At 44.0% G+C, this 25249-nt stretch overlaps 1 protein-coding gene across 2 annotated transcripts; it reads left to right on the top strand.

The window, feature by feature from the left end:
* Positions 1-700: 700 nt before the first annotated feature.
* Positions 701-25249, top strand: STON1 (stonin 1). 2 transcript variants are annotated; one of them, XM_077334950.1, is made up of 5 exons: positions 701-1114; positions 11753-12039; positions 13205-15167; positions 23580-23782; positions 23864-25249. In XM_077334950.1, exons 3-5 carry the CDS (start codon positions 13256-13258, stop codon positions 23936-23938), a joined length of 2190 nt encoding a protein of 729 aa, XP_077191065.1. In that variant the 5' UTR covers positions 701-1114; positions 11753-12039; positions 13205-13255; the 3' UTR covers positions 23939-25249. The 2 variants fall into 2 exon arrangements, with proteins under 2 accessions (XP_077191065.1, XP_077191055.1); XM_077334940.1 differs by lacking the exon at positions 11753-12039 and having other exon boundaries at positions 702-1114.

The following is a 25249-nucleotide window of genomic DNA, read 5'->3' as shown; positions in this document are numbered from 1 at the left end:
TTCCCTGTCTATATTAAATAAGCCAATCGGGATCACGGGCTGTATTATATATACTTAAAGATTATGGATGTCAGCCTCAAGATGAGGTCTGAAAATGCCCTGGAATTAGTTTATCTCCAGATTTCTCCTGGAGAAAATGGATGCTTTGGAAGATTAATTCTGTGGCATTGTACAGCACTGAGGCCCCTGTCCTCCCCAAACTACACCATCCAGTCTTAAAAGGTGTCCCAACCAGCTGGCAACTCGCTCCCTGGTGGTGGCCAAGGGACACCTGGCTACCTTATAACACCTTCCTTCCTGAGCTTACTGCATTCAGAGAGTATTTTGTCTTTATATGTATAGGGAGAATTAAAAACCTGAATCTTTTGGCTTCAGTGTTGCAGTGCCACTAAACAACACCTCAGTTGATAACCTCCCTTACCAGACGTAGGGATGCCAGTCCCCAGGTGGGAACTTGGTATCCCAGGAGGCTCAGGGCGGTTTACATAAGAACACAGAACAATACATGAAACAGCTCATATTTAGACTAAAGAGTGCCCAGGAGAAAATGGCTGCTTTGGAGGGCGGCCTCCATAGCATTATACCCCACTGAGGTCCCGCCCCGAATCCCGCCCACTCCCGGCTCCACCCCCAAAGTCTCCAGGGCTTTCCCAACCCACAGCTGGCCATGCTATATTGGAGTAGCTTCAGGGCAAACCGCGGGTGCCTCCAGGCTCTCAACACACCAGGCACACGTTGGCGGGGCGGCGTGAGCGCAGAGGGAGGGGGCTTATGCTTTAGCCGCCCCCTTCGAGTTGGGTGTCCCTGCAGTTGCCCCTCCTGTGGCAACGAAGCGCCCCCGGTTGCTTTTGTGCGGCGCATGCGCACGTCCTCTTCCCCCGCTGACTGACAGTTGAAGAAGCGGGAGGCGGCGGCCTGGCGAAGCCGTTCAGAAGCCACGACGGGGCGGGGGTGGGACGGGTCGGCTGGCTGCCGCGCATGAGGCGCGGCCGGAGTTGGGGACAAGGCCAGTTTCTGAGGCGAGCTGGGAAGCCGCCGCCACCACCGCCTTCTCCTCCTCCTCAGCCCTTCCTTCCACCCGACTTCAGTCCTCGGGAGGCCGCCTCGCGCATCGGTAAGAAAACAGTCGCGGGACTCCCGAAAGGCTCCGACTGGTCTTTGGGGTGCAGCCAAGGGCGCCGGCGGCTTCCTGCGCCGGCAGAGGGGGAGACGGGAGCGTCCTTCTCCTCCGCCGCCCTCTGTCTGCCGGGGGGTTCTTGGGGGGGGGCGTCAGGGGTTATTGCGCGCGGCGCTGCTGGAGGGGTCAAGCCGGGACTCTGCCCCGCTGGCTTATCCGGGAGCGGGCTCTTGCTTTTTAGGAAGCGCGCCCAGGGGCTGGGGGGATTCTAGCGGGTAGCCGTATTGATCCGGAGCAACGGGACAAAGGTCCAGAGGCACCTTTACGAGCAGCAAAGTTTTGTTCCAAGGGGCACGACGCGCAGTTCCCGGCGTCTCTGCTCTCGGGGGTTGCCCCTTGCGGGAGAGCTTCGCGCAGCAGCGGCAGCAGCAGCACATCGTGGACTTCCCGCCTCTAAGCTTCGGGATAGGCGCTGCCTTAAGGTCAAAGTTGGAGTCCAGTAGCACCGCGAGGGTCAACAAAGTTTTTCCTAGGTATACGTTTTTGATTGCTGTGTATCGGAAGCGTCTGGGAGCACACAGGAGAGCTTATTCTTTAATGATGAATTGGCTGAATAAGTAACTTTTAAACAGAACACAGTGTGAGTCCAGTGGTACCTTTAAGACCAACAGAGTTCTTTCCAAGATATAAGCTTTTGGGTGCAAGCACACTTCTTCTGCTCTTGCATGCAAAATGAATGAAGCTTTGTTGGTCTTGAAAGTGCCACTGGACTCAAACTTCATTCTATTTTGTCCAGCTACTTGACCAATAAACTCCATTTAAGATATAACTTCCGTGTGATTCCTTATTACTTCTAACCATGTTAATTACCAAAGTATCTCTGGGCATGTAGGCTTGTCTTGACTGTTGCTGAACCTTAATCCAGCAGCTGTTATCTAGTGAGCAGAAGGGCTGCTCACTTTTTCTGCAAAATGAGGCACTCTAGATCAGGTGAGAGAGTGGGATTGCCAGGGAGCTCAAAGGAGAGCAAGCTGGATGTGGAGGAACAGAGTACATTCACTGCCATTCCACTATGGCCAGTTTACTGTTTTTGCAACAGTGCCTGGGATGAGAATGGGGAGGCTATAGACAGAGGGTAAGTGGGGGGAGTGTTATTGGATGGACCATTTTTAGATCTCTCCCTGTCTCACAGCTTGATGCTTACCTGTTCCTTCATTCCCTGCAGTGTCCAGGTTGTAATGTTAAGACTTTCCAGGCAATTGCCTTACCCAGTTTCCTGGAATATATAGTGAGTGCAACATTGGGGAAGAGCCACAGGTAGTATTTCAAAAGAGCCATGTGTTGCTCACAAGTCATTGAATGAGTATGATAGAGCTTCTTGGGTACATTCAGAATGTTGTTATCATTTTATTTTGTGGAGGTCCTGCTCTTTCTAGCAGTGGAAGTGCCTATTCATCAAATGCAGCAGTTGTACATTGCCTTTAATTTTTTCTGATCAGTTTATACCTTTTGTAAGCAGCCATTTGATAAGTGTCTGTAGAAATAGCAGGGGACTGGAGAGGTCCTTTCCTACTAAAACCCTGAAGATTAAATATGTAGTCTCCTTTTTAGGGGCTACATTGACTTTTCTAATTCATTTCACAAAGTGTGCTGAACTTGCCAATTTGAAAAGGACTAAGAATCAGTATGCAATCAGTATGCAAGCACGTAATATATTTTAAAGCCTTTAAAAAAGGCTTCTGTACAAGTGTGCTGACGCATGATCTGAAAGACTTTATGTTGGTCTCTGAAGAAAGTTGTTGTGCATTACATGGGTGCCTGGACTGTTGCTACACAGAACAGTGGAAGAAGGATCTGCCATGGGTGACAAAAGGCTTATTTGGACACTGTTGAGTTGGCTGCTGTTTGGATAACAATTGCCCAAGCCTTTCCCTTTGTCTTACACTTAAAACCTTTTTTTTTTTTAATGGAGGAGGAGGGAGAATATCCCTTTTTGTCTTCAGCATCTGGGGGAGGTATGTACTTAGTCACAATGAATGACAGGGAGCCCAATAGGTAAGAAGGTGGTTGTTGACTGCACTGTTGCTGTACAGACCAGTGGAGGTTCCTTGGGTGGATGGGACTGAGGGAATGTGTTGCAGAAATGGCTTGGCAGAGTGCCTGAGATGGAAACTAGCCATCCTGGATGTCGGGTTACTGGCACTAGCGTGACCTTCTGCCAACTGCTAGCTCTGGAGAATTTTACTTTGACTCTGGCTAAACATTTTAGTTTCAGAGCAGCTGAGTTACAGTGGATGTGTCCATTTGGTCTTCATTTGCTGGCATGTATGCTTGTTCTTTTTTTTTTTTAGTGGGGACTTTAGTTGAATTTGAGCTTCTTTTCTTCCTTTTCTGATTTGTAGGCTCAGCTTTCAGCAGTGAGAGGCCCGTAGAGGTAGAACAGTCTAGTGCCTAGGGGAAGCAGATAAGATTTGTATGTGATTATAACTTGTCCATAAACTTGGGGATTGCAGCAAAGAAATTAAAAGACGCTTGCTCCTGGGGAGGAAAGCTATGGAAAATCTAGACAGCATCCTAAAAAGCAGAGACATCACCTTGCCAATGAAAGTACATCTAATCAAGGCTATAGTCTTCCCAGTTGCAATGTATGGCTGTGAAAGTTGAACCATAAGGAAGGCCGAGCGTCAAAGAATTGAGGTTTTTGAACTCTGGTGCTGGAGAAGACTCTTGCAAGTCCCTTGGACTGCAAAGGTGAACAAACTGGTCAGTCCTAGAGGAGATCAGCCCTGACTGCTCCTTAGAAGGCCAGATCCTGAAGATGAAACTCAAATACTTTGGCCACCTCATGAGAAGGAAGGACTCCCTGGAGAAGAGCCTAATGCTGGGAGCGATTGAGGGTAAAAGAAGAAGGGGACGACAGAGAATGAGGTGGCTGGATGGAGTCACTGAAACAGTCGGTGCAAATTTAAATGTACGGGGAATGGTAGAGGACAGGAAGGCCTGGAGGATCATTGTCCATGGGGTCACGATGGGTCGGACACGACTTCGCACCTAACAACAACAATAGTCTAAGTGGGTTTGCTGCTGAATTATTGTACAGAAGTCCCCTCACCAGCCATAAACACACCAGGCAACTCAATATCTTCTCTCAGTCTCAGCCGTCTGTAAAATCGCATAATGAATGATTTATTAGCAAAAGCGCTGCTCAGTCTCCTCAGCACCATTGGCATGTCTACTGCTAAAGTTCCTCTTGCCTTCCTCTTGATGGAAGATTGCAGAACTGGTGATCAAACAGCAGCAACTAACACAAATGTCAGACCCAAACTAGTCTTCCTATTTAGCAGGTGCCTACACTAAGGATAGTTTGCTCATTCCTGCCTAATCTTGTTGTTAGGTGCGAAGTTGTGTCTGACCCATCGCGACCCCATGGACAATGATCCCCATCTGCAGTGGTCTTGGAGCCCAGGAAAATAAAATCTGTCACTACCTCCATTTCTTCCCCATCTATTTGCCAGGAATTGAGAGGGCTGGATGTCATGATCTTAGTTTTCTTGATGTTGAGTTTCAAGCCAACTTTTGCACTCTCCTCCTTCACCCGCATCAAGAGGCTCTTTAGTTACTCTTTGCTTTCTGCCATTAGAGTGGTATCATCTGCATATCTGAGGTTGTTGATATTTCTCCCAGCAATCTTGATCCCAATTTGTGACTCATCTAACCCCGCCTTTCTCATGATGTGCTCTGCATACAAGTTAAATAGGCAAGGTGACAGTTTACAGTCTTGCCAAACTCCTTTCTCAATTCTGAACCAATCAGTGATTCCATGCCCGGTTCTTGCTGTTGCTTCTTGACCTGCATATAGGTTTCTCAAGAGACAGATAAGATGCTCTGGTATTCCCATCTCTTTAAGAACTTGCCACAGTGTGTTGTGTTCCACACAATCAAAGGCTTTAGCATAGGCAATGAAGCAGAAGTAGATCTTTTCCTGGCACTCCCTAGCTTTCTCCATGAATCCAGCGTATGCTGGCAATTTGATCTCTAGTTCCTCTGCCTCTTTGAAATCCTGCCTGTACTTCTGGAAGTTCTCAATCCACATATTGCTGGAGCTTAGCTTGTAGGATTTTGAGCATAACTTTGCTAGCATGAGAAATGAGTGCAGTGGTGCGGTAGTTTGAACATTTTTTGGCATTGCCCTTTTTTGGGATTGGAATGTAAACTGACCTTTTCCAACCCTGTGGCCACTGTTGAGTTTTCCACATTTGCTGGCATATTGAGTGTAGCACTTTTACTGCATCGTCTTTTAAGATTTTAAATAGTTCAACTGGAATGTTGTCACCTCCACTAGCTTTATGGTTGCTCAGACTTCCTAAGGCCCATTTTACTTCACATTCCAGGATGTCTGGCTCCAGGTCACTGACTACCCCATTGTGGTTATCAGGGATGTTAAGCTCGCTCTTGTATAGTTCTTCTGTATAATTTTGCCACCTTTTAAAAATCTTTTCTGCTTCTGTGAGGTCCCTACCATTTTGGTCCTTTATCCACCCATCTTTGCATGAAACGTTCTCTTCATATCGCCAATCTTCTTGAAGAGATCTCTGGTCCTCCCTATTCTATTTTTTTCTTCTATTTGTTTGCACTGTTCATTTAAGAAGGCATTCTTATCTCTTCTAGCTATTCTCTGGAATTCTACATTCAATTGGGTGTATCTTTCTCTTTCTCCCTTGCCTTTTACTTCCCTTCTCTCCTCAGCTATTTGTAAAGCTTCCTCAGACAGTCATTTTGCTTTCTTGCATTTCTTTTTCTTTGGGATGGTTTTAGTTGCTATGTCTTGTACAGTGTTGTGAACCTCCGTCCATAGTTCTTCAGGCACTCTGTCTATCAGATCTAATTCCTTAAATCTATTTGTCACTTCTACTATATATTCATCAGGAATATGATTTAGTTCATACCTGAGTGGCCTAGTGCTTTCCCCTACTTTCTTCAATTTAAGCCTAAATTTTGCAACAAGAAGCTGATGGTCGGAACCACAATCGGCTTCTGGTCTTGTTTTTACTGACTGTATAGAACTTCTCCATCTTTGGCTGCAGAGCACATAGTCAATCTGATTTCTGTGTTGACCATATGGTGTTGTCCATGTGTAGAGTCGTCTCTTGGATTGTTGGAAAATAGTGTTTGCTATGACCATTGTATTCTCTTGACAAAATTCTACCAGCCTGTGCCCTGCTTCATTTTGTACTCCAAGGCCAAACTTAACTGTAATCCCGGTTATCTTTTGGCTTCCTACTTTAGCATTCCAATCCCCATGATGATAAGTGTTGCTTCTAGAAGGTGTTGTAGGACCTCATAGAACTGGTCAACTTCATCCTCTTCAGCAGCAGTGGTTGGGGCATAGACCTGGATTACTGTAATGTTGAATGTTTTGCCTTGGATTCGAACTGAGATCATTCTGTCATTTTGGGGATTGTATCCCAAGACTGTTTTTCCTACTCTCTTATTGATTATGAAGGCTACTCCATTTCTTCTGCGAGATTCTTGCCCACAGTAGTATACCTGATGGTCATCTGAATTAAATTCACCCATTCCTGTCCATTTTAGTTCACTGATTCCTAAAATGTCAATGTTCAGTGTTGTCATGTCTTGTTTGACCATGTCCAGCTTGCCTTGATTCATGAATCTGACGTTCCAGGTTCCTATGAAAAAAAAGTCTTTACAGCATCGGACTGTCTTTTCGCCATCAGTTACCTCCACAACTGAGCGTCCTTTCGGCTTTGGCCCAGTCGCTTCATTCATTCTGGCGCTACTCGTTACTAGCCGTCTGCTCATCCCCAGTAGCATATTGGACACCTTCCGACCTGAGGGGCTCATCTTCCGGCGTCATATCATTTTGCCTTTTGAACTTGTCCATTGGGTTTTCATGGCAAAGATACTGGAGTGGTTTGCCATTTCCTTCTCCAGTGGATCACCTTTTGTCAGAGCTCTCGGCTATGACCTGTCCGTCATGGGTGGCTCTGCACGGCATAGCTCATAGCTTCACTGAGCTATGCAAGCCCCCTTGCCACGACAAGGCAGCGATCTTATTGACTCTAAATCTCCATTTTATTATATCCCACATTTGTATAGATCTTTTATATATTATTGTGTAAGACTGTTCTTAACTAGTTTGGTTTCATGCAGTTTTATGAGAACTCTGTAAGATCATGCCAGGATTGTGAGCCACAAAACAAACAATTATGTGGCTTCATGAGGACATTTTATGACTACAAAGCTAAAAAATTCAGAGCCAAACACAGTTGGCCTAATGCTTCAGAATTTGCTGCAGTTGAATATCAAATGGAAATTTTTGTCTGAAAGTTCTCTAGTGGCTGGAGTATCGTGTGCAAAATACTAGGGAAGGGTTAGATGTTGGAATCTTAATGTCCCACGAAAACACTTTGAGGTTGGTGAATTATATTTTTGGTATACTTAATTCTTATTTGTTGTTTACAAAATACTTTGGGATAGGGAGGAGATTCTTAGACTAGCTTGCTTGTGCTATTGCCTGTGCTTTAAGTTGTCAGCGTTTTCCATTGCAAACTAGTATTCATGGTAATTATAATGAAGTCAGAAGGTATGGGAAGAATGAGTACTTTATAGCAGTGCTCCCCAACCTTTTTATCACTGGGGACCACTCAACGCCTTTTACTGAAGCCCGGTGGAGGGGGGGTAGTTTACTCCTCTACTCTCAACCACTGCCCTAGAGCTCTCTGATCACTATGGTAATGTTTAAACATCCCTTCAAAATAAGATACAGACACACCACAACAATGAAGTGTGTTGTAAAGGGCCGGGGAGAGGGGGGGAGAGAAGGCGTCCTTCGGGTTGGGGATCGCTACTTTATAGCCTTCTGTCCACTAGTGTTTTGTGATTTAGCGTGCTTTTAAGACTGCTTTATTCAGTAATTTAGCTATATTTCCTCCTATTTTTAATGTTTGTGGAGTTCCTGACTAATGGTCTTCGCTTGTCTGCAGCAAGTAACATTTCTTCTTGCCAAACCTTCTCTGCCTGGATCTAGTGTTCTGGTGACAGAAGAGGGCTCAGATGGCAACTTTTTTGTACTTATGTCCATGGCTGCTGAATGGCTGCTAGAACCTACAGTGTGTCCAGAGGGTAATGTGTGGCTTCTACTCCTGTATCTGCAAGTGTGGCTCTATGACAGTGGTTCCCAACCTGGGGGTCAGGACCCCTTTGGAGGTCGAATGACCCTTTCACAGGGGTCGCGGCAGGGCAAGCAGTTTAGCCAGGGAGGGGACGCCATCTACACAACAGTCTTGTGGGGTAGATCGAGATAGAGTATTCTGTCTGGAGCAGCAGAAAAGAGCGAGATCGGCATGGTGAGACAAGAGGCAGAACTGAACTGAGGAAAACTGGGGGGGAAAGCAATTTATATAAAATCATGAACAATGGATCTTCATGCCATTGGTCTGTATCGGTTTAATTTCTGTGAAAGAACACTTGCGTAAATTTATGGTTGGGGGTCACCACAACAGGAGGAACTGTATTAAAGGGCCTGTATTAAACACCTCAAAGTGTTTTCGTGGGACATTAAGATTCCAGCATCTAACCCTTCCCTAGTATTTTGCACATGATACTCCAAGCCACTAGAGAACTTAAAACTTTAGGAAGGTTGAGAACCACTGCTCTATGAAATACCATGGCTAATAAGTGGAATTCTCTTGTGGTACTATGTGAACAGTATCTGCTGATGAAGGCAAGCTTGTCCTTTCCTCTGTTCAAACTTGTGTGGAATCTTATATTCCAGGAAAACTCAAAGCCAGCCCTTCATTTTAAAGAAAGGCAGTTGCATTCCTGTCGTTTTTTCTTCTTTGTCTGGGCTGTCTGTACTCCATGTTAAATAAAATAAAGGTCTATACAAAGGTAATCAAAATTGTACACCAAGAAAATTGGATTTCTGGAGGAAATATGCTAAGTAAATTAAGCAGAAGTATTTAGATTTGTTTATTTTGTGTAACATGTTCTGCTTGTAGTTCATGGGGAAGATTTGATTGCCACGCTAGGCACTGAGAGTGGTGTCTTCCCCTTTCTCCTGCCTTTCCACCTTCACTCCAGGGCTTCTGAGAATACACTAAGCATTGCATACACATTTTGTACTGCTAATTTTGCTTGAACAATTGCCTTTGTTTACCAGGTAATTATCCCCTTAAGAACTTGAGGCTGACAACAGATAATAAAATAATAAGCTTTATTTTAAATTAAAATAATTTAAAAAGTAAAATAAAAATAGGCCTAGACAAATGTGTATCAGGCACACTAATAGGCTATCTGAAATTGGAAAATAAAGAGGGGAAATGAATAGAGAGAGTTCGGGGAAGCAGGACAATGGAAAGAGATATTTACCAATCTTGAAGAAGGCTGGGAGGCAGAGCAAGATGACACTATGAACCAGCAGAATGAAGGGTGACCTGGATGGATCCAGGAATCCAGAGTGGCAAATTCCAGGTACACACTTTGGCTTGCCAAGGCAGGGATTTTTATACCCTGTTGGAGGAGTGGCCGTGCTTGAAGCTACATGTACACAAGGTGGGCTGTCTCGGGGTCGAGGCAATAGGGAAATGGGTGTTGATGGGTCTAGGTGATGGTTGTGGATGGCCATTAATGGCTCTGTGCAAAAGAAAATAGGAAGCACAGTAGGAAGGTTCCAGGGGCTTCTAGCGACTAGTGGTGGAGGTGGAGAAGAGGATTCCCCCTGGCAGATTTGCCGGGATGATTCACAGGTGTGAAAGACAATGAACTTGTGCAGGAAGCCCTAAGGCAAAATGGCCTCTGCCAGCCTCTTTGGTGAGCCAGTTTGGTGTAGTGGTTAGGAGTGCGGACCTCTAATCTGGCAAGCCGGGTTCGATTCCGCACTCTCCCAGCTGGATGACCTTGGGCTCGCCACAACACTGATAAAGCTGTTCTGACTGAGCAGTGATATCAGGGCTCTCTCAACCTCACCTACCTCACAGGGTGTCTGTTGTGGGGAGAGGAAAGGGAAGGCAACTGTAAGCCTTTTTGAGACTCCTTTGGGTAGAGAAAAGCGGCATATAAGAACCAACTCTTCTTCTTCTCTTGATCAGGGGGAGGAATGCAAAATACGTTGGTTGCAGCTGTCATGTTGGACCACAGGCTTTGGTCCTGCTGAAAAGAAAATGGGGTCTGGCCAACCTGGCTGGTGTCTGGCTTGGCATGTGTCTTCAGGTACTGTGTGCCAGTCCAATGATGAGGGGTTCCATCATACATAACAGTACTAGAAAACTGGGAAATCTGTTGGCTGATGTCCTTGTTCTGAGATCTGTTTTTCAGTGGATTTATTCCTGCACTAAGATGAATCAATCTCCTTATTGGAATAAACCAAATGCTAAAGCAACCCTTAAAAGTCTTAAGAAAATACTAGATGGGAATAAAAACTGAAATGCTTATACTATCAGGAGTATGGAGATAGTGAGATGCTTGGCCTTGTTTTTATTGCACAATAGTATTAGAAGTGTGTTTCTGTTTTGTGTTGTGACAGAAAAATAGTTATTACTCTTCAGTATAAATAATCGTGGCTGGAGGGGAGGTTAAAAATAGTTCTGCCTTTGCAAAATGTGGCCAGGAGTTGAACTTAAGCAATATTTGGAATGTAAATCAAGCTAACAGGAAATTCCAAGTTAAAACTGGCATTTTGTCCTTACTTAACACAAGCATGTGAACTTCTTACTCCTTTTTGGATAATAAGAGCAGTTACATTTTTTGCACATTTTGAAGCCCTTAGAACCATAGTTAAGGGATCCTAGCATCTTTATATGCAGAAGATTTCAAGTTTAGTTCCCAGCATCTTTCAGTACAAAACCCCTAGAGCCAGAGATAGAAAAAACAGTGACGGTTTGCTCATACTTCTGTGTATCTGCAGGCAAATATTTGTATCTATTCAGAGCACCTGTGTTTTGTATAACTTGGTCATTGATATTGCTAATCTGTAGCTGCACTTCAGAGATCACAATTGACTTGCACTTGCATAATTCCTGTGGTGAATTTAGGCATAGGATTGCTAGTACAGTGGTGTCATGTGTCCTGCTTGATGAGTCTTAGAATCATATAATCATAGAATTTTTAAATCACCCCGTGGCGCAGGTGCGCCGCAGAATAAATAATTGAGTAAGGACTGTTGGGGAGGAGTTAGGGCGGGACCTGTCCGGGATAAAAACTCGGAGAGGGCCACTCAGGGCCCAAGTGGCCAATTGGGAGGCGTGCAAAGCGTGCTTCCCTATTGGCCACTTGGCCCATCTCCCGGAGGCCTCGCCGCAGACTCTGCAGTCTTCCCGAGCCGCCATCCTTGCCGGATGGCTGCCGGGGAGGAGGCTCGCCTCACAAGGCTGGACTTCGGGAAACATGCTTTCCCTCCGCCCAGCCACTGCCCTTCCTGCCATCGCCGTGAACCCCCCCCTCCACGGCCAACGCCGCCCGCCTCCTTCGCACCCCCGCCCCCAACCAATGTTCCCGGCTGGGCCACGCCGCACCCTTCCCACCCCGCAACCGAACGCCCGTCCCCATCCCTCCCCCCATGCCTGCGACTTACACCTCACCGATGACACAAGCCCCTGCCTGTCCCCGGCCTTCCAGGCTGCTGCCGCCGCGAAACACCAACCAACGCCACGCGGCCGCCCCTACGATGCCGAGCTGCTCGACCATGAACCACAAGCCTGCCCTGCCGCCGCTGGCCCGCGCCGCCGGCCCTGCAATGCCTGGCCCGCCGCGCCTGCGGCGCCGCAGCCATGCAGCTTCGCTCTCATCTGCCATCTGCTCTCCGTCGCCGCGATCGCCCCGATGGCTGGCTGGCCTCCTAGACTGACCAGCCCACTAGAGACGCCCAACAACGGCTGCCGCCGATCCCAGAGAGCCTCTGCCAGGTACGTCTACCTGGTACACACCGGAGGCCGCGGCAACGCCGCCCATGCCCGGCAACAATTCTCCGCGCCCCTAACTTTCCCCCCGCTAGCGCCCATTTTATCTCTGGGTAAAATGGGCTTTAAATCTAGTCATAGAATAATAGAGTTGGAAGGGGTCTCCTGGGTCATCTAGTCCAACCCCCTGCACTATGCAGGGCACAAACAACCCTATCGCTCATCCACTGTAACCTGCCACCCCCTTGAAGCTTCACAGAATCAGCCTCTCCGTCAGATGGATGTCCAGCCTTTGTTTAAATATTTCCAAAGATGGAGAACCCACCACCTCCCGATGAAGCCTGTGCATTAACATATTTGCACTTTCAAATGTAATTCAATCTCCACGGATCTACTTTTGGACTGGATTTGATATCCAAGTATTGTTTCTGGCCAGGACCTGAAGACTTAGTAGTTTTTAATATCATTGATAAAGCTGTTCTGACCGAGCAACAATATCAGGGCTCTCTCAGCCTCACCTACCTCCCAGGGTGTCTGTTGTGGGGAGAGGAAAGGGAAGGCAAATGTAAACCACTTTGAGATTCCTTCGGGTAGAAAAAAGTGGCATATAAGAACCAACTCTTCTTAGAAACTATAGTGTTCCTTTGTGTATATGAAGGTAGTTCTTTGTAACTAGTGTGTTGCTGGATATAACTGTGGGGACACTATATCCATCTGTTTAACTTACCTTGTCCCTTATTAGGGAAACGTTTCGTCTACACAAGCATTGCTGAAAAAATAATCCCCTCTCTTCTCCCCCTCCCCCACAATTGTTTAATATCTGATCTTTGTGTAAAGTATTTAATATCTTTATTGGCTACTCAGAACTAGCTTTTTCCTTTTGAATGCTGATATTTTGCCTGGGTGGGGACCCCTTGTCTGGAATATTAGTTGCAATACTTTCGGATGCATCAATTCTGAACATGTGATTGTACTATAAATTTAAGCTAGTTTTATTGTTATAGCCACAATTTAAAGAGTACTAACCTCATGCAGCTCTTTGTTCTTAAGGGTTTTCTAATCTTCTCACAAATAATTTCTGAAGTCATTTTCAAATTTATAGTATAGATATGACCATGGAAAAAAGAACTGAATTCCCCCTTATTTTTGTTTTATTTTCTGTTTTGAACAGATGTCTTGCAAGTGACACTTCAGCTGAATTCCTACTGCTTTTTGCAACAAGATGTGTACTACAAACCCTGCAAACTGGGTTACTTTTGAAGATGACTCCCTTTTCCAGTCTCCTCAGAAGGCAGGTGGAAATCATAGTGCCTGCAGAGCAAATGGGCTTAATCTCATTCTGCCGAAAATACATGACACAAGTCAGTCCTCTTCCTCCAGTAACACTCCTCTCTCTTCTCCTATAGTGGACTATAGTGTTACTCCTGGACCGCCTAGTAATTCTCCGCTGTGCACACCTACCAAAGACTATCCCGTGAGCCCTTGCCTTCTGAAATCAGGAGTTCACCTTCTTTATTCTATTCCAGAGTTGTCATCCAATCTCGATGTCCCGTTAGCCGGGCCATCCTCTCAAAAACTGACTGGTACATCCTGGACTAAAGACTATTCAGATACCTCTGTCCCTAAGTCAACAGATAGTTCAAATGCAGTTCAACAAGATGACTCAAATAAGGTGGAAGAGGCTATAGAAACACAAACATTCTTCCAGTATATTCAGAATGACTGTGCTTTTTCTAGTCCATTTTGGTCAGAAGACCCACCAGCTGTGTCTTCATCTACCTGTGATGTACACAGAAAGGATGTAAGTCTTGAAAAGAATATTGGGTGTTCCAAAGAAAAGGAAGTGTTATCTGATCAGAAAAGTGTCAATCAGGGATCTTTTCACTACATTTGTAAGAGGCTTGAGCATTTGCAAACGAATACTTCAGCTTATGACAGAATATTGACCACTATGCCATGTATGTACAGTGGAGATGGCGCTTCATTCATTCCACATAGTCTCTTCAGGAATCGAAGAAAAGATGGGTGGCCTTTCATGCTGAGGATACCTGAAAAGAAGAATATGATGTCATCAAGGCAGTGGGGACCTATATATCTTACAGTCTTGCCTGGAGGAATTCTTCAAATGTACTATGAGAAGGGACTAGAGAAACCTTTCAGAGAATTCCAGCTACAGCCATTTTGTAAACTTTCAGACCCCAAGCTGGAGAATTGTAGTGTCTCTGGAAAAATTCATACAGTAAAGATAGAGCATGTATCATATATAGAGAAAAAGAAATATCATCCCAAAGCTGAAGTGGTCCATGAGCCAGAAGTAGAACAGATGTTGAAGCTGGGGACAACTGATTATAATGACTTCACCGATTTCCTGGAAACTGTAGAGGAAGAGTTAATGAAGCTTCCAGCCCTTTCAAAGCCAAGGAGGTGTTACGAAGAACAGGAAATAATTCTGGAAATAGTTGACAACTTTTGGGGAAGGATCACCAGAGCAGAAGGGAAACTAGTTGAAAGTACTGTTATAACCCATATTTATTGCTTGAGTTTTTTGAATGGAAATTCAGCTTGCTTCTTGACACTGAATGATTTAGAGCTCTGGAAGAAGGACGCCCGTTACTTTGAGAGGGACACAGGGAAGAAATGGATTGACATACTTGACTATGTTTTCCATGACTGTGTAAAACAAGAGTTTGAACAGTCAAGAATAATTAAATTTGTGCCCCCAGAAGGCTGTAGATTGGAGCTGATGAGATTCAGGACACAGTATAATGAAAGTGATCTTCCATTTTCTGTCAAGGCCTTGGTGGTGGTCCAGGGAGCATATGTTGAACTTCAGGCTTTCATAAACATGTCCTCATCTACTCTGGCTTCAGTGCATTCTCATTCCATGAAACACCACTGTGAAAATATTATGGTACACTTCCCTGTCCCTCCACAATGGATTAAAAGTCTTTGGACTATGAATCTTCAAAGGCAAAAGTCACTGAAAGCAAAAATGAACAGAAGAGCATGTCTTGGCTCTCTAACAGACATTGAATCTGATTCTGTCATACAGGTCTCAGTTGGAACAGCCAAATATGAAAGTGCCTATAGAGCTGTTGTGTGGAAGATTGACAGGCTTCCGGATAAAAACTCAAGTAAATATTATTCTATAAAGAATTAAATGATAGAATATAGCGTTGTGAAGAGGGCTTACATTCGATTTTTGGGCATTCTGAGTATATTAGCAGAAGGTAAAGTAGAGGAATGATTAGAATATATAACTTAATGATACTGGAAGATATTTTAGCCTTTTTGCATGTAGTTACTGTAGTGTTTTGGAATGGGGGAAGAATACTGTTTCCAGATCTTATACTCCTGTCCTGTAGAATTGTTCACATCTTAATACACCAGCCTGATAAACCAACTTCAATAGATGCAATGTTAAAAGGAACTTATTACCATTAAGCTGGCTTTGTACATCTCAGTTTACAAAATAATGTGGTCTTCTTGAAAGGCATATCCATGCTTGAAGTCTGTTGACTGTTTTATTTATATTCTGGGGATTAGGGCAGAGTTTTGATCAACAAATTGCTTTCATTTTCCTCCAGTACTGAAGGCTTGCAGAATATGTATCTAGAAATTATTCTGGAGTCTCCATTCTCTTTCCATCTGGGACTTGCATGTAGATTTGGCATCCTATTTTCCGATGTCCGGTGCGTCTAGGAATTCAAAAGTCTGCAAAAAGTGGATAAAGAATTAAAGTTAGCTTTACAGGAAGTCACGATGATGTCCTTAGAAGCAGAAATAAGAGTTTTCTCCCAGTGTTCTTTTTTTAAAGGAAGGGAGACAGGATGCAAGTGTACTTATCTTTATTACTGGGGGTTTGTTTGTGCTGCGCACTAAAAGAAGTGGAAAGTCTATTCCTGTTTTGCTTGCTGCGAATGGGGACTTTAAAACTCTTCCCAGGTATAAGAATTACTGCTGATGTTTCCTATCTACTTAAGGTTTGCACAAGAAGCTTTAAATGGTTTGGTAGTTCACACAGTTACTAACTGCACAGACTATTCTGTGTTACAGTGTGTCCAGGCGATAGAATAGGACATAAACTAAGTCCAAATGGGGGAGCGAGACATACATTCAAAGCCTAGTTCAATGACGATAACTGTAGATGGGGACACTGCAGATTTAAAGAGAATGACACATATGCAGGGAACTATTAACTTAGAAGAAAGTTCAAAACCTCATATGAAGGATTACGATATTTTTACACTAATGCGTAGAGTATTTTTTTAATTATTTATTTAGATTTATATACCGCCCTCCGAAGGCTCAGGGAAACCTATGGGAAACAAGCTTAAAGAACAAAAAGTCCTAATAAAGGAAGGAGACTATGATCTAACAGGCATTACAGAATCCTGGCGTGATATTCTCACAAATGGAAGGATTGAGGGGTACAACTTATTTAAAAGGGACATACAAAGAAGGGGGAGGAGTAGTGCTAAATGTTAAGAATATATATACTTGTGAGGAAATATGTGTCCGAGCATGTGAGTTTCGCTGAATGTCTTTGGGTAAAAATAAAAGGAGTAGGAAATAATACTGGTATTATGGTGGAGGTTTGCTATAGACCACCAGGCCAGGCAGAGGACTTGGATGAGATGCTCCTAGACTAGGTTACAAAGTTCTCAGGGAGAGAGGACCTAGAGGTCATGGGAGATTTCAGTTACCCAGATTGGAAGACCAGCTGGAAGACCAGGTTGGAAGACCAGCTCTGCTAAAAATGAAAGTCCAATAAATTCTTGACTTGTCTTGCTGACAACTTCATTTCCCAGAAAGTGGAAGGGGCAACTAGGGGGTCTGCTATTTTAGATTTTATTTTTACCAATAGGGAAGAATTGGTTGATGAGGTAAAAGTTGTGGGTGTGCTTGTTAGTAGTGACCATGTGATTTTGGACTTTATGATCTTGGGGAGGAGAAAAGCTGTACCTAGTCACACATATAGGCCGGAATTCAGGAGAGCAAATTTTAACAAGCTTAAAGTTAAGTTGGGGAGAATTAAGGAGATGGAAGTCCAAAAAGGTTGGGAATTTCTCAAAAGAGAAATACAGAAGGCACAGTTGCTGCCAATTCTTAAAAAGGAATACTGAGAGGAACCTAAAGAAACCAGGATGACTCCATAAACAGCTTTCAGTGGAATTTAATAATAAAGACTCATGTAGGAAATGGAAGGAGGACCTTATGCCCAAGGAGGAATATAAACAAATAACCAATGCTTGTAGGGATAGAGAAAAGCTAAAGCTCAGTATGAGCTTAAGCAAGCAAGAAATGCTAAAATCAACTAAAAAGGGTTATTTAGTTGTATTCAAAGTAAAAAAAGGAATAGGGACATGGCAGGACTATTGCGGGGACCAGAAAGTTACATTGTATCAGGTAATAAAGAGAGGGCTGAATTGCCCATTTCCTACTGCTACTCAGTCTTCACTTGCGAGGGGAATCATGCTCAACATGGCAAAATTATTTCTTATGATGGGGGATGGGAGTTATGACCTAGGATCACTGCAGGAGTAGTCCATAAACATATAGTTTCTTTAAATGAAACCAAATCTTCTGGGCAAGATGGACCATACACTGAACGCGGGTCAGCAGTGTGACTCAGTATCTAAAAAACAAACAAACAGGATTTTGGGCTGTATTAAAAGAAGCATACTGCCCAGATCACGCAAGGTGATGTTACTACTTTACTCCACCCTGGTTAGACCTCACTTGGATTATCGTGTTCAGTTTTGGGCACCAGAACTGCAGAAAGATGTAGAGAAAATGGACCGTGTCCAAAGGAGAGCTATGAAGATGGTGAGGGGTTTGGAGACCAAGTTGTATGAGGAAAGGTTGAAGGAGCTTGGTCTGTTTAGCCTGGAGAGAGGGCGACTAATAGGTGATATAATAAGCATCTTCAAATACTTAAGGGGCTGTCATATAGAAGATGCAACACAGTTGTCTTCTGTTGCCCCAGAGGATCAGACCAGAACCAATGGGTTGAAATTAATTCAAAATAATTTTCTGCTAAACATCTGGAAGAACTTCCTGACAGTTAGAGCATTTCCTCAGTGGAACAGGCTTCCTTGGGAGGTGGTGAGTTCTCTTTCTTAGGAAGTTTTTAAGCAAAGGATAGTCATCTCACAGAAATGTTGATTTTATGAACTTAGATCGATTGTGAGTTGGTGGCAGGGAGGGATGTGCCAGTGTTTGTCTCTTGTGGCCCTTCCTTGCATATCCAGGGAATTGCGAATTGCTCCTGTGGATAGGTCAATTTCTTCCAGGCCAGGTTGGATTCCGGAGATTGTTGGTGGAGGAATCACTTGGGAATGAATTGGGGTCACTGTGGGTGGGCAGATAGTTGTGAGTTCCTGCATTGTGCAGGTGATTGGACTAGATGACCCTGGAGGTCCCTTCCAACTCTGTGATTCTAAAGATGAATTTCTGTGCATGTAACAACCTTGTATACAAAAATCTAACGTATTTAGTTTGAGGAAATAGTTCGAAGCTAGGGGTCTGAACTGGTTTTATGACTTATATAACCCTGTCATATTTCATATTCCTGCCAGTATGGCACTCATTGCCAAAAATAATTCCAGTGCTAACCGATTTAAAACCCTTATTCATATAAGTCAGTCAGCTTAGTAAAGGCTCTGGTAATAACCAATGCATTACACTGACAAGGCAGTGTTACTGAAGCTGATTGTTACTTGCATCTGCTCTGCCTCTGAGCTTTCCACAGGAAGGATATGATGTATTTATGTAAGATGTGAAGGGTGAAAGGGTGGTATTCTTTGTGTGCGTGTAGTGAAGGAGTTGAGAAGGTAGAAGCCAAGCAAAGGCTAACAAGAAAGAAACCATGTAGTAAAGGCCTCTGCGAAGCATAAACAAATTGATGCCATGCATAACTATAACATGTGCATATATATAATTTTCATGTGAAAAACAAAAAAATCCAAGGTAATAATGCCATACATCAGTGGTCCCCAACCTTTTTATCACCGGGGACCACTCAACGCCTTTTACTGAGGCCCGGTGGGGGGGGGGTAGTTTACTACTCTACTCTTAACCACTGCCCTAGAGCTCTCTGATCGCTATGGTAATGTTTAAACATCCCTTCAAAATAAGATACAGACACGCCACAACAATGAAGTGTGTTGTGAAGGGCTGGGGGGGGGGATGAAGTAAAGGGCCAGAGGGGGGGGAGAGAAGGCGTCCTTTGGGGCCCACCTCCAGTTAGTCGAAGGACCACATGTGGTCCGCAGCCCACAGGTTGGGGATTGCTACCGTACATGATATTTGACAATATCCCAAACATCCAAAATAGGAGCTATTCAAATATGAAGGTTACATATGCTGTACAAGATAAGCTTCCAGGTACTACTCATTTTGGAAAATTATCTTCAGTTAGTTCTAAAACCTTCCCATTAATTGGTTATGTTTTGCCACATAGGTCTGAGAAAATAATGACATATTGTGTATAACAGTAACTATGGCTTTAAAATGTCACAAGTTACAATCCAAATATTATCAAATATCTAAGTGTAATTAATATGGAGAACAATACATTCTCCCTCTGGAACGGAGGACATCTGCAAAATGGGTTTTGCCACTGGCTTCTCAGGGAGGCAGGACCAGAGAAGTGAGTTGGAGCTCAACAAGGTCCAGAACCTTCTTGGTCCTGGCCCCCACATGGTGGAACGAGCTCCCTGAGGAAATCAGAGCCCTGCCTGAACTCCCACAGTTCCACATGGCTTGCAAAAGGGAGCTCCTCCACCAGGCATTCGCTTGAGTCCGACCGACTAGGAACATCTGCTGGTCCCCCCTCAGACACCCTGCCATGACTGAACAATTTGATCTCCCCAGCATTGTTGTTATTCATGTTGTGTTGTAATTGTTACTGTTAGATTGTGATGTTCTATTGAAAATTATATAATGTTATAGATGGCTAGAATGTTCCATGTAAATTTATGCAGTGTTCCATGTAAACCACCCAGAGTTGCAAAGAATGGGCGGTATAAAAATCCAAGTAAATAAATAAATAAGAAAATCCATCCTTCCAAGTCCAGTCCTGCGCCATGGTATTCCTTCTCTCTCTCTCCAATTGTCCTCCTGCCTCAGAAAGGAAAACAGTGTATTGTGAGCTCTACGGCAGTGTTAGGGTTTTTCCCCCATCTATATCCTTCCCATGTTTCGTTTCCTCCTCTAAAGCAGCAGTCCGCAAGCTTTTTGAGGTTGCGGCCCATTGCCAAGGGGTGGGTGGAGAGGGTGACCTGGGCCCCCGCATGCGCAGCAGCCCTGTGCAAATGTGCATGCGTGGACCTGTCGCACACGCGCGTTTGCACTTAGCGCGGTGCAAACGCGCACGTGTGGCAGTTTTGCGCATGCGCAGGGCTGCAGCACGTGTGTTTGCACTCTCGGTGGGGGCGCTAACATGCATGTGTGAAACTGCCGCCAGGCGCAAACGCGCATGTGCAGCAGGTCTGTGCATGCACGTTTGCGCCAAGAGCATGCTGGCGGCCGCACTCCCCTCCCCCCCACACACAATAAGAACCTTGCTGGGCCGCGAGCTAATTTGCCACTTCAGTGGGCGATTTGTTCGCAGCCCGGCGAGCTTCTCACTGCGGGGGGGGGGGCGGGGAGACGGAGCCGTGGCCTGCTGACGAGGTGGGCTGCGGAGTGGGGGTTGATGACCCCCGCTCTAAAGGACTATTCTAAATTTTTCCCTTTTCTATTTTTTGCCATTTGGGGCTGGGGTTTTGGGGAGAATGAGGGAGGGTTTTAAAGGGAAACTTTTTTATTGGTGCAGAATTGGCACTGCAGCTGCGGTGGCCATTTTGGGTATATTTTAATTTTCCTGATCAGCTGCTTACTATGAAAGCTTCACCTCGAGGAGACAGCTTCCTCTCAGAAGAGGAGGCAACGGGCTCAGTAGGTGATGCCCTGTGCAGGGCCGCCCTCACCAAGGTGAAGGCAACCCCTGATCAGCTGCTGTGGCTTGTGACAGCTGAGGAACCTACACCTCACCACAGCTGTCTCAGCCACCAGGGGGCTCCAATCAAATGGCTGGTCCATCCTGGTGGCCATTTTATGGACTCTCCCATTTCTCCAGCAAATTTTGCTCACAGTATTGGGGAGGCCCATTTTTGTTCCATTTAGAGAACTTCTGTCTTTTTGTCCCAATCCTAAACATCCAAAGGAATGGGAGTGGCATACACAAGGCATTCCCCATTAGGACAGAGTATTAGATGCTATGATAGTCTTTTTATTTCCGTTTCTCTCCCAAACATAGGATGTAGCATGTCCAAGGCAGCCATCAGTAGATGTCTGCATTCTTGTATCACGGAGGCGCACATGGCCCAGGGTCAGAAACCTCCTGGGGATATCACAGTGCATTCAGTAAGAGGTGCAGCAACTAATGCTGGGTTAGCCAATCATGCTCCTTTGAAAGGTGGCCATATGGTCATCTGTGGCTACTTTCACAAGGCACTACAAGATAGATGCCTATTCTGCAGCATGTAGTGGACCCGGGGGGGGGGGGGAACAGATGTCCCATCCGGGACAAAGTAATACTTTGGAAGGTCCTGTTCTGCAGATGTCCTCCTCTCCAGAGGGAGAATGACCAGTAAACACCATGAGGGGTCATTCTCCTCTGGAGTAAGGAGGACATCTGCCCCTTCCTTTGTTGCTTCTGGTACCACTACTAGCTGCACCACATTGTTTTTCCTAATTTTAAATAGGTAAGGTTAGATTAGTTTATAGGATACACTCAAGGTTTATGATAGTCGAAAGAGCTCAAATTCTTCTTTTGGTTCCTTCTTTAGTTTCTTCTTTTTATGAGGTTATTAAGTCACATAGCTTTTGGAGTATCCCATCTGGAGAGAGAGGGAAAGTCACAGCACAGGACCAGAACTGGAAGGAGGGGTTTCCTTTTTTAGATCCTGCCTCCCTGAGAAGTCAGTGGCAGAACCCATTCTGTGGATGTCCTCCTTACTCCAGAGGAGAATGACCCCTCATGGTAAGTGTCCACTGGTCGATCTTGAACTAGAATTGATCACAAACATTTACACTAGTAGTAATGAGCGGAGAGTTAATGATGACTCATTTGTTTCATTAAATAAATTTCCCATAGTAAAAGGTATTTATGCTTTTGGTGTTTTTTGGTTTTTTTAATGATCCGTGAAAGCATGATTGATGATCATTTTAAATCTGTATCCATTTGAAGTGTGTTTTAGCCAAGGAAATATACTCGGCATGGTGTATCAGCACAAAATCTGGATCTAGACCCACAACCTTTCAAATTCAGATTTTTGAAAATCTGGAATTTCTGAATACCCAGAAATTCCATTTAAACAGAACAGGAATAGCCATTTTCTACTTTAAAAGCACATACCTGCTCAAACTGCCGTGTACAAGGTTTCCTTTAGCTTTCTGACCTCTTCCCACTGTTTGTGCCAGATTCAGAATTGAGAAGATGCAGCACTATTGCCAGGCAGCACTAGGAAATGACTGCAATCTGGGCATGAATTTTGAACAGTGCAAATGCCATCGGGCAACATTGGGTGTGGCTCAGAGGAGTGGAAGACAGCTGAGGCTGGGGTGTGAGTAACTACCCTAAAAACACTGGGTATAGCACAGCTCTGGAATAGCAATTGGAAGAAGAGAAGGGACAACAGAAAGAGGCAGTGTACTGAAGCGTGACTTGTCCTATACTGTGGATTCAAAGGGCACCTCTGGAAGGACAAACAATATTATTCTAGAATTTTTCATATGCTATATTATACAGACCCTTCCATCCAATCCAGAACCACACACCAAAGTTGTGCATACATAGACAACATCTAACAAACCATATCATTATGCCTGATATACCTCCAAAGCAATCTAAACTTAGTATAAAATTTCCCCATCAATGTCCAATCTTGTTAAACTATTTTATTCCTATCATAACAGCTGCCTTGACTTAGATGGTCCAAACTAACCTGATCTCATCAGATCTTAGAAGCTAAGTAGGACTGGCCCAGTTTAATATTTGGACGGGAGACCTCCAAGGAAGGCCTGGAGTGCCATGTAGAAGGAGGCTGAGGCAAAACCATCTTTGTACATTTCTGTCAATTGATTAAAAACAGTTTATTTCATGAGCTTTTATCAGATTAAATCTAAGTGTGCTTTCATTTTCGGCTGACGAATAGGATCTCTTAAGCAGTTAGCCTCTCAAAGATGTTGTCTTCTGTGCAAGAAGAGGGGAAATACCTTATTCCAAGATTGCGTTTTCCACTTATTTTTGTGTAAAAATTGTAATTGCTAAATTTTGTAGTACTCAATGTCATATGTGCTGATTGTAAAAATAAAGCCAAAAATTACATCCAAATTACATGGTATATTCAGATGTATATATTCAAGCATATATATTCAGTGGCTGGAGAGGGCAATTTGAAGCAAGGTGATGGGAGAGTAAGTAAACATTTTTGTTAGGTTAAAACCGGTCCCTATAATGCTTCCCTATGTCACTAACCTCCTCTTTTCTTCTCAAGGTCCAGATCATCCACATAGTTTGTCATACAAACTAGAACTTGGGTCTGATCAGGAAATCCCTTCAGACTGGTATCCCTATGCCACAGTGCAGTTTGTCATGCCCGATGCCTGTGCTTCTGGAACTGAAGTGAAATCTCTGGGCATAGAGTGTGACATTCAACCACAGAAACAGGTGGTTCAAAAAGCATGTTACAACTGCCAGGTAACTCTGTCTTCCTGTTTGTGTGAATGTTGGTGTTGCAAACAAGCATGGCTTACTGGAATCCCTTTTTTTATACTACAGGTTGAAATTGAGAAGAAGTGGATTAGGCTTGATGGAGAAGATCCTGATAAAGCTGGGAACTGTCAAATACAGTAGAAAGATTTGGAGAAAAGATGACTCAGGTGCACTGTTAGGATTGTTAACTATGTCAGTATAGACGATTCTTATACTTTAGAAAGAAAACTGTTGCCAGCAATAGAAACTGAATGTGTTTAGTAAGACAATGAATTCATGATGGTGTTCAGTATGTATGTACTGTTAGAAGTTGGTATTCCTAACACACAGGCTAATATAGCCCTGTATAAAGATAGTACTGTAAATTGATCTATGGACAATCTAGAAAACTGGAGGAATGCAATATGAATTTCTTGTGTATGGACCATGCAGGTCATTGTGGTGAATATTCAAAATGTTTCAACCTTTTGGTATGTTCTAGAAAGTTAAACTTATAGATTTGAAATTATTTATCATTTGTTCACACGTTACATATTTTTCTTCCCCATCTCAGTAAACAACACAAGCCGCCAATATGCTAAAATGGGCTGTTCACAATTTTTAATTGTACCTAAGTTGAATCATTTTGTAGCTTTTGAGAGGTTCAAATATGTTTTTTTCCTTCAAAGAAGAATTCACAAGCAGAAAACAATAAACTAGCACAAAAACTACGTTGCCTTCTTCATTTGGCAAGAACTGATAGGAATCAAATTCCATTCTTGCATATCTTTCCAGTGAAATCCACACATCTTGCATGTCACTGAAATGCTTTTCTCATACATCCATCTTAGAACCAGCACAAGCAATTGCACAGCAGTGTTGCTTGGCCTAAGAACCAGCATAAGTTACACAGAAGTGCTCCTCTATTGGCCTCAGCAGATGAAGCTGCTAGTAAGCTCACTATGTATGCTTGGGCTTCAGCAACCTCCCCCCCCCCACAAACAAACAAACCCACAAATGCTGCACTGAAAAGATGAGATAAAGTTTTCATTTGGAACAGGAAGGAGTTTTTTTTAATGTTGCTGGATATTATGAGCTATTTTGATCTTCATGAAGAACATATGTTGGATTTGGAACAAGACCCGTCCTCAATCAGTAGTTGGAGAGCTTCAGGATCCAGGGGAAGCCCCAGGTAAACCTTAGTGCTGCTGGCTGAGCTATAGTTTGCTTAAGGGGCACACAGCCAAACATTCTGAACTCCACAGAAAAATGCAACTTTTATGCTTCATTGGTCAGATCTCTTTGTTGTTTAGTGAAGACAACTTCCTTTTTCATGCCTTGTACTGTGTGCTCTGGAAGTCAGAGAACTGTCTGTCTCTATAACTTGTTTAGATTTCCCGTTTAATTGCAACTGCTTTAGATGTTTCTATTTGTTGCATGCAAGTCTTTTTGGAATAAAGCTATAATAACATA

This window comes from Paroedura picta, chromosome 1 (genome assembly GCF_049243985.1).
Source record: "Paroedura picta isolate Pp20150507F chromosome 1, Ppicta_v3.0, whole genome shotgun sequence".
Lineage (NCBI taxonomy): Eukaryota > Metazoa > Chordata > Lepidosauria > Squamata > Gekkonidae > Paroedura > Paroedura picta.
Note: the sequence above shows the minus strand (reverse complement) of the source record. Positions and strands in the feature narration are given on the sequence as shown.

Coding starts and splice junctions, on each gene's coding strand:
- STON1 (XM_077334950.1), top strand. CDS start 13,256: ATGTGTACTACAAACCCTGCAAACTGGGTTACTTTTGAAGATGACTCC. Junction 15,168..23,579: donor GCTTCCGGATAAAAACTCAA/GTAAATATTATT, acceptor TTTCTTCTCAAG/GTCCAGATCATCCACATAGT. Junction 23,783..23,863: donor AAGCATGTTACAACTGCCAG/GTAACTCTGTCT, acceptor TTTATACTACAG/GTTGAAATTGAGAAGAAGTG.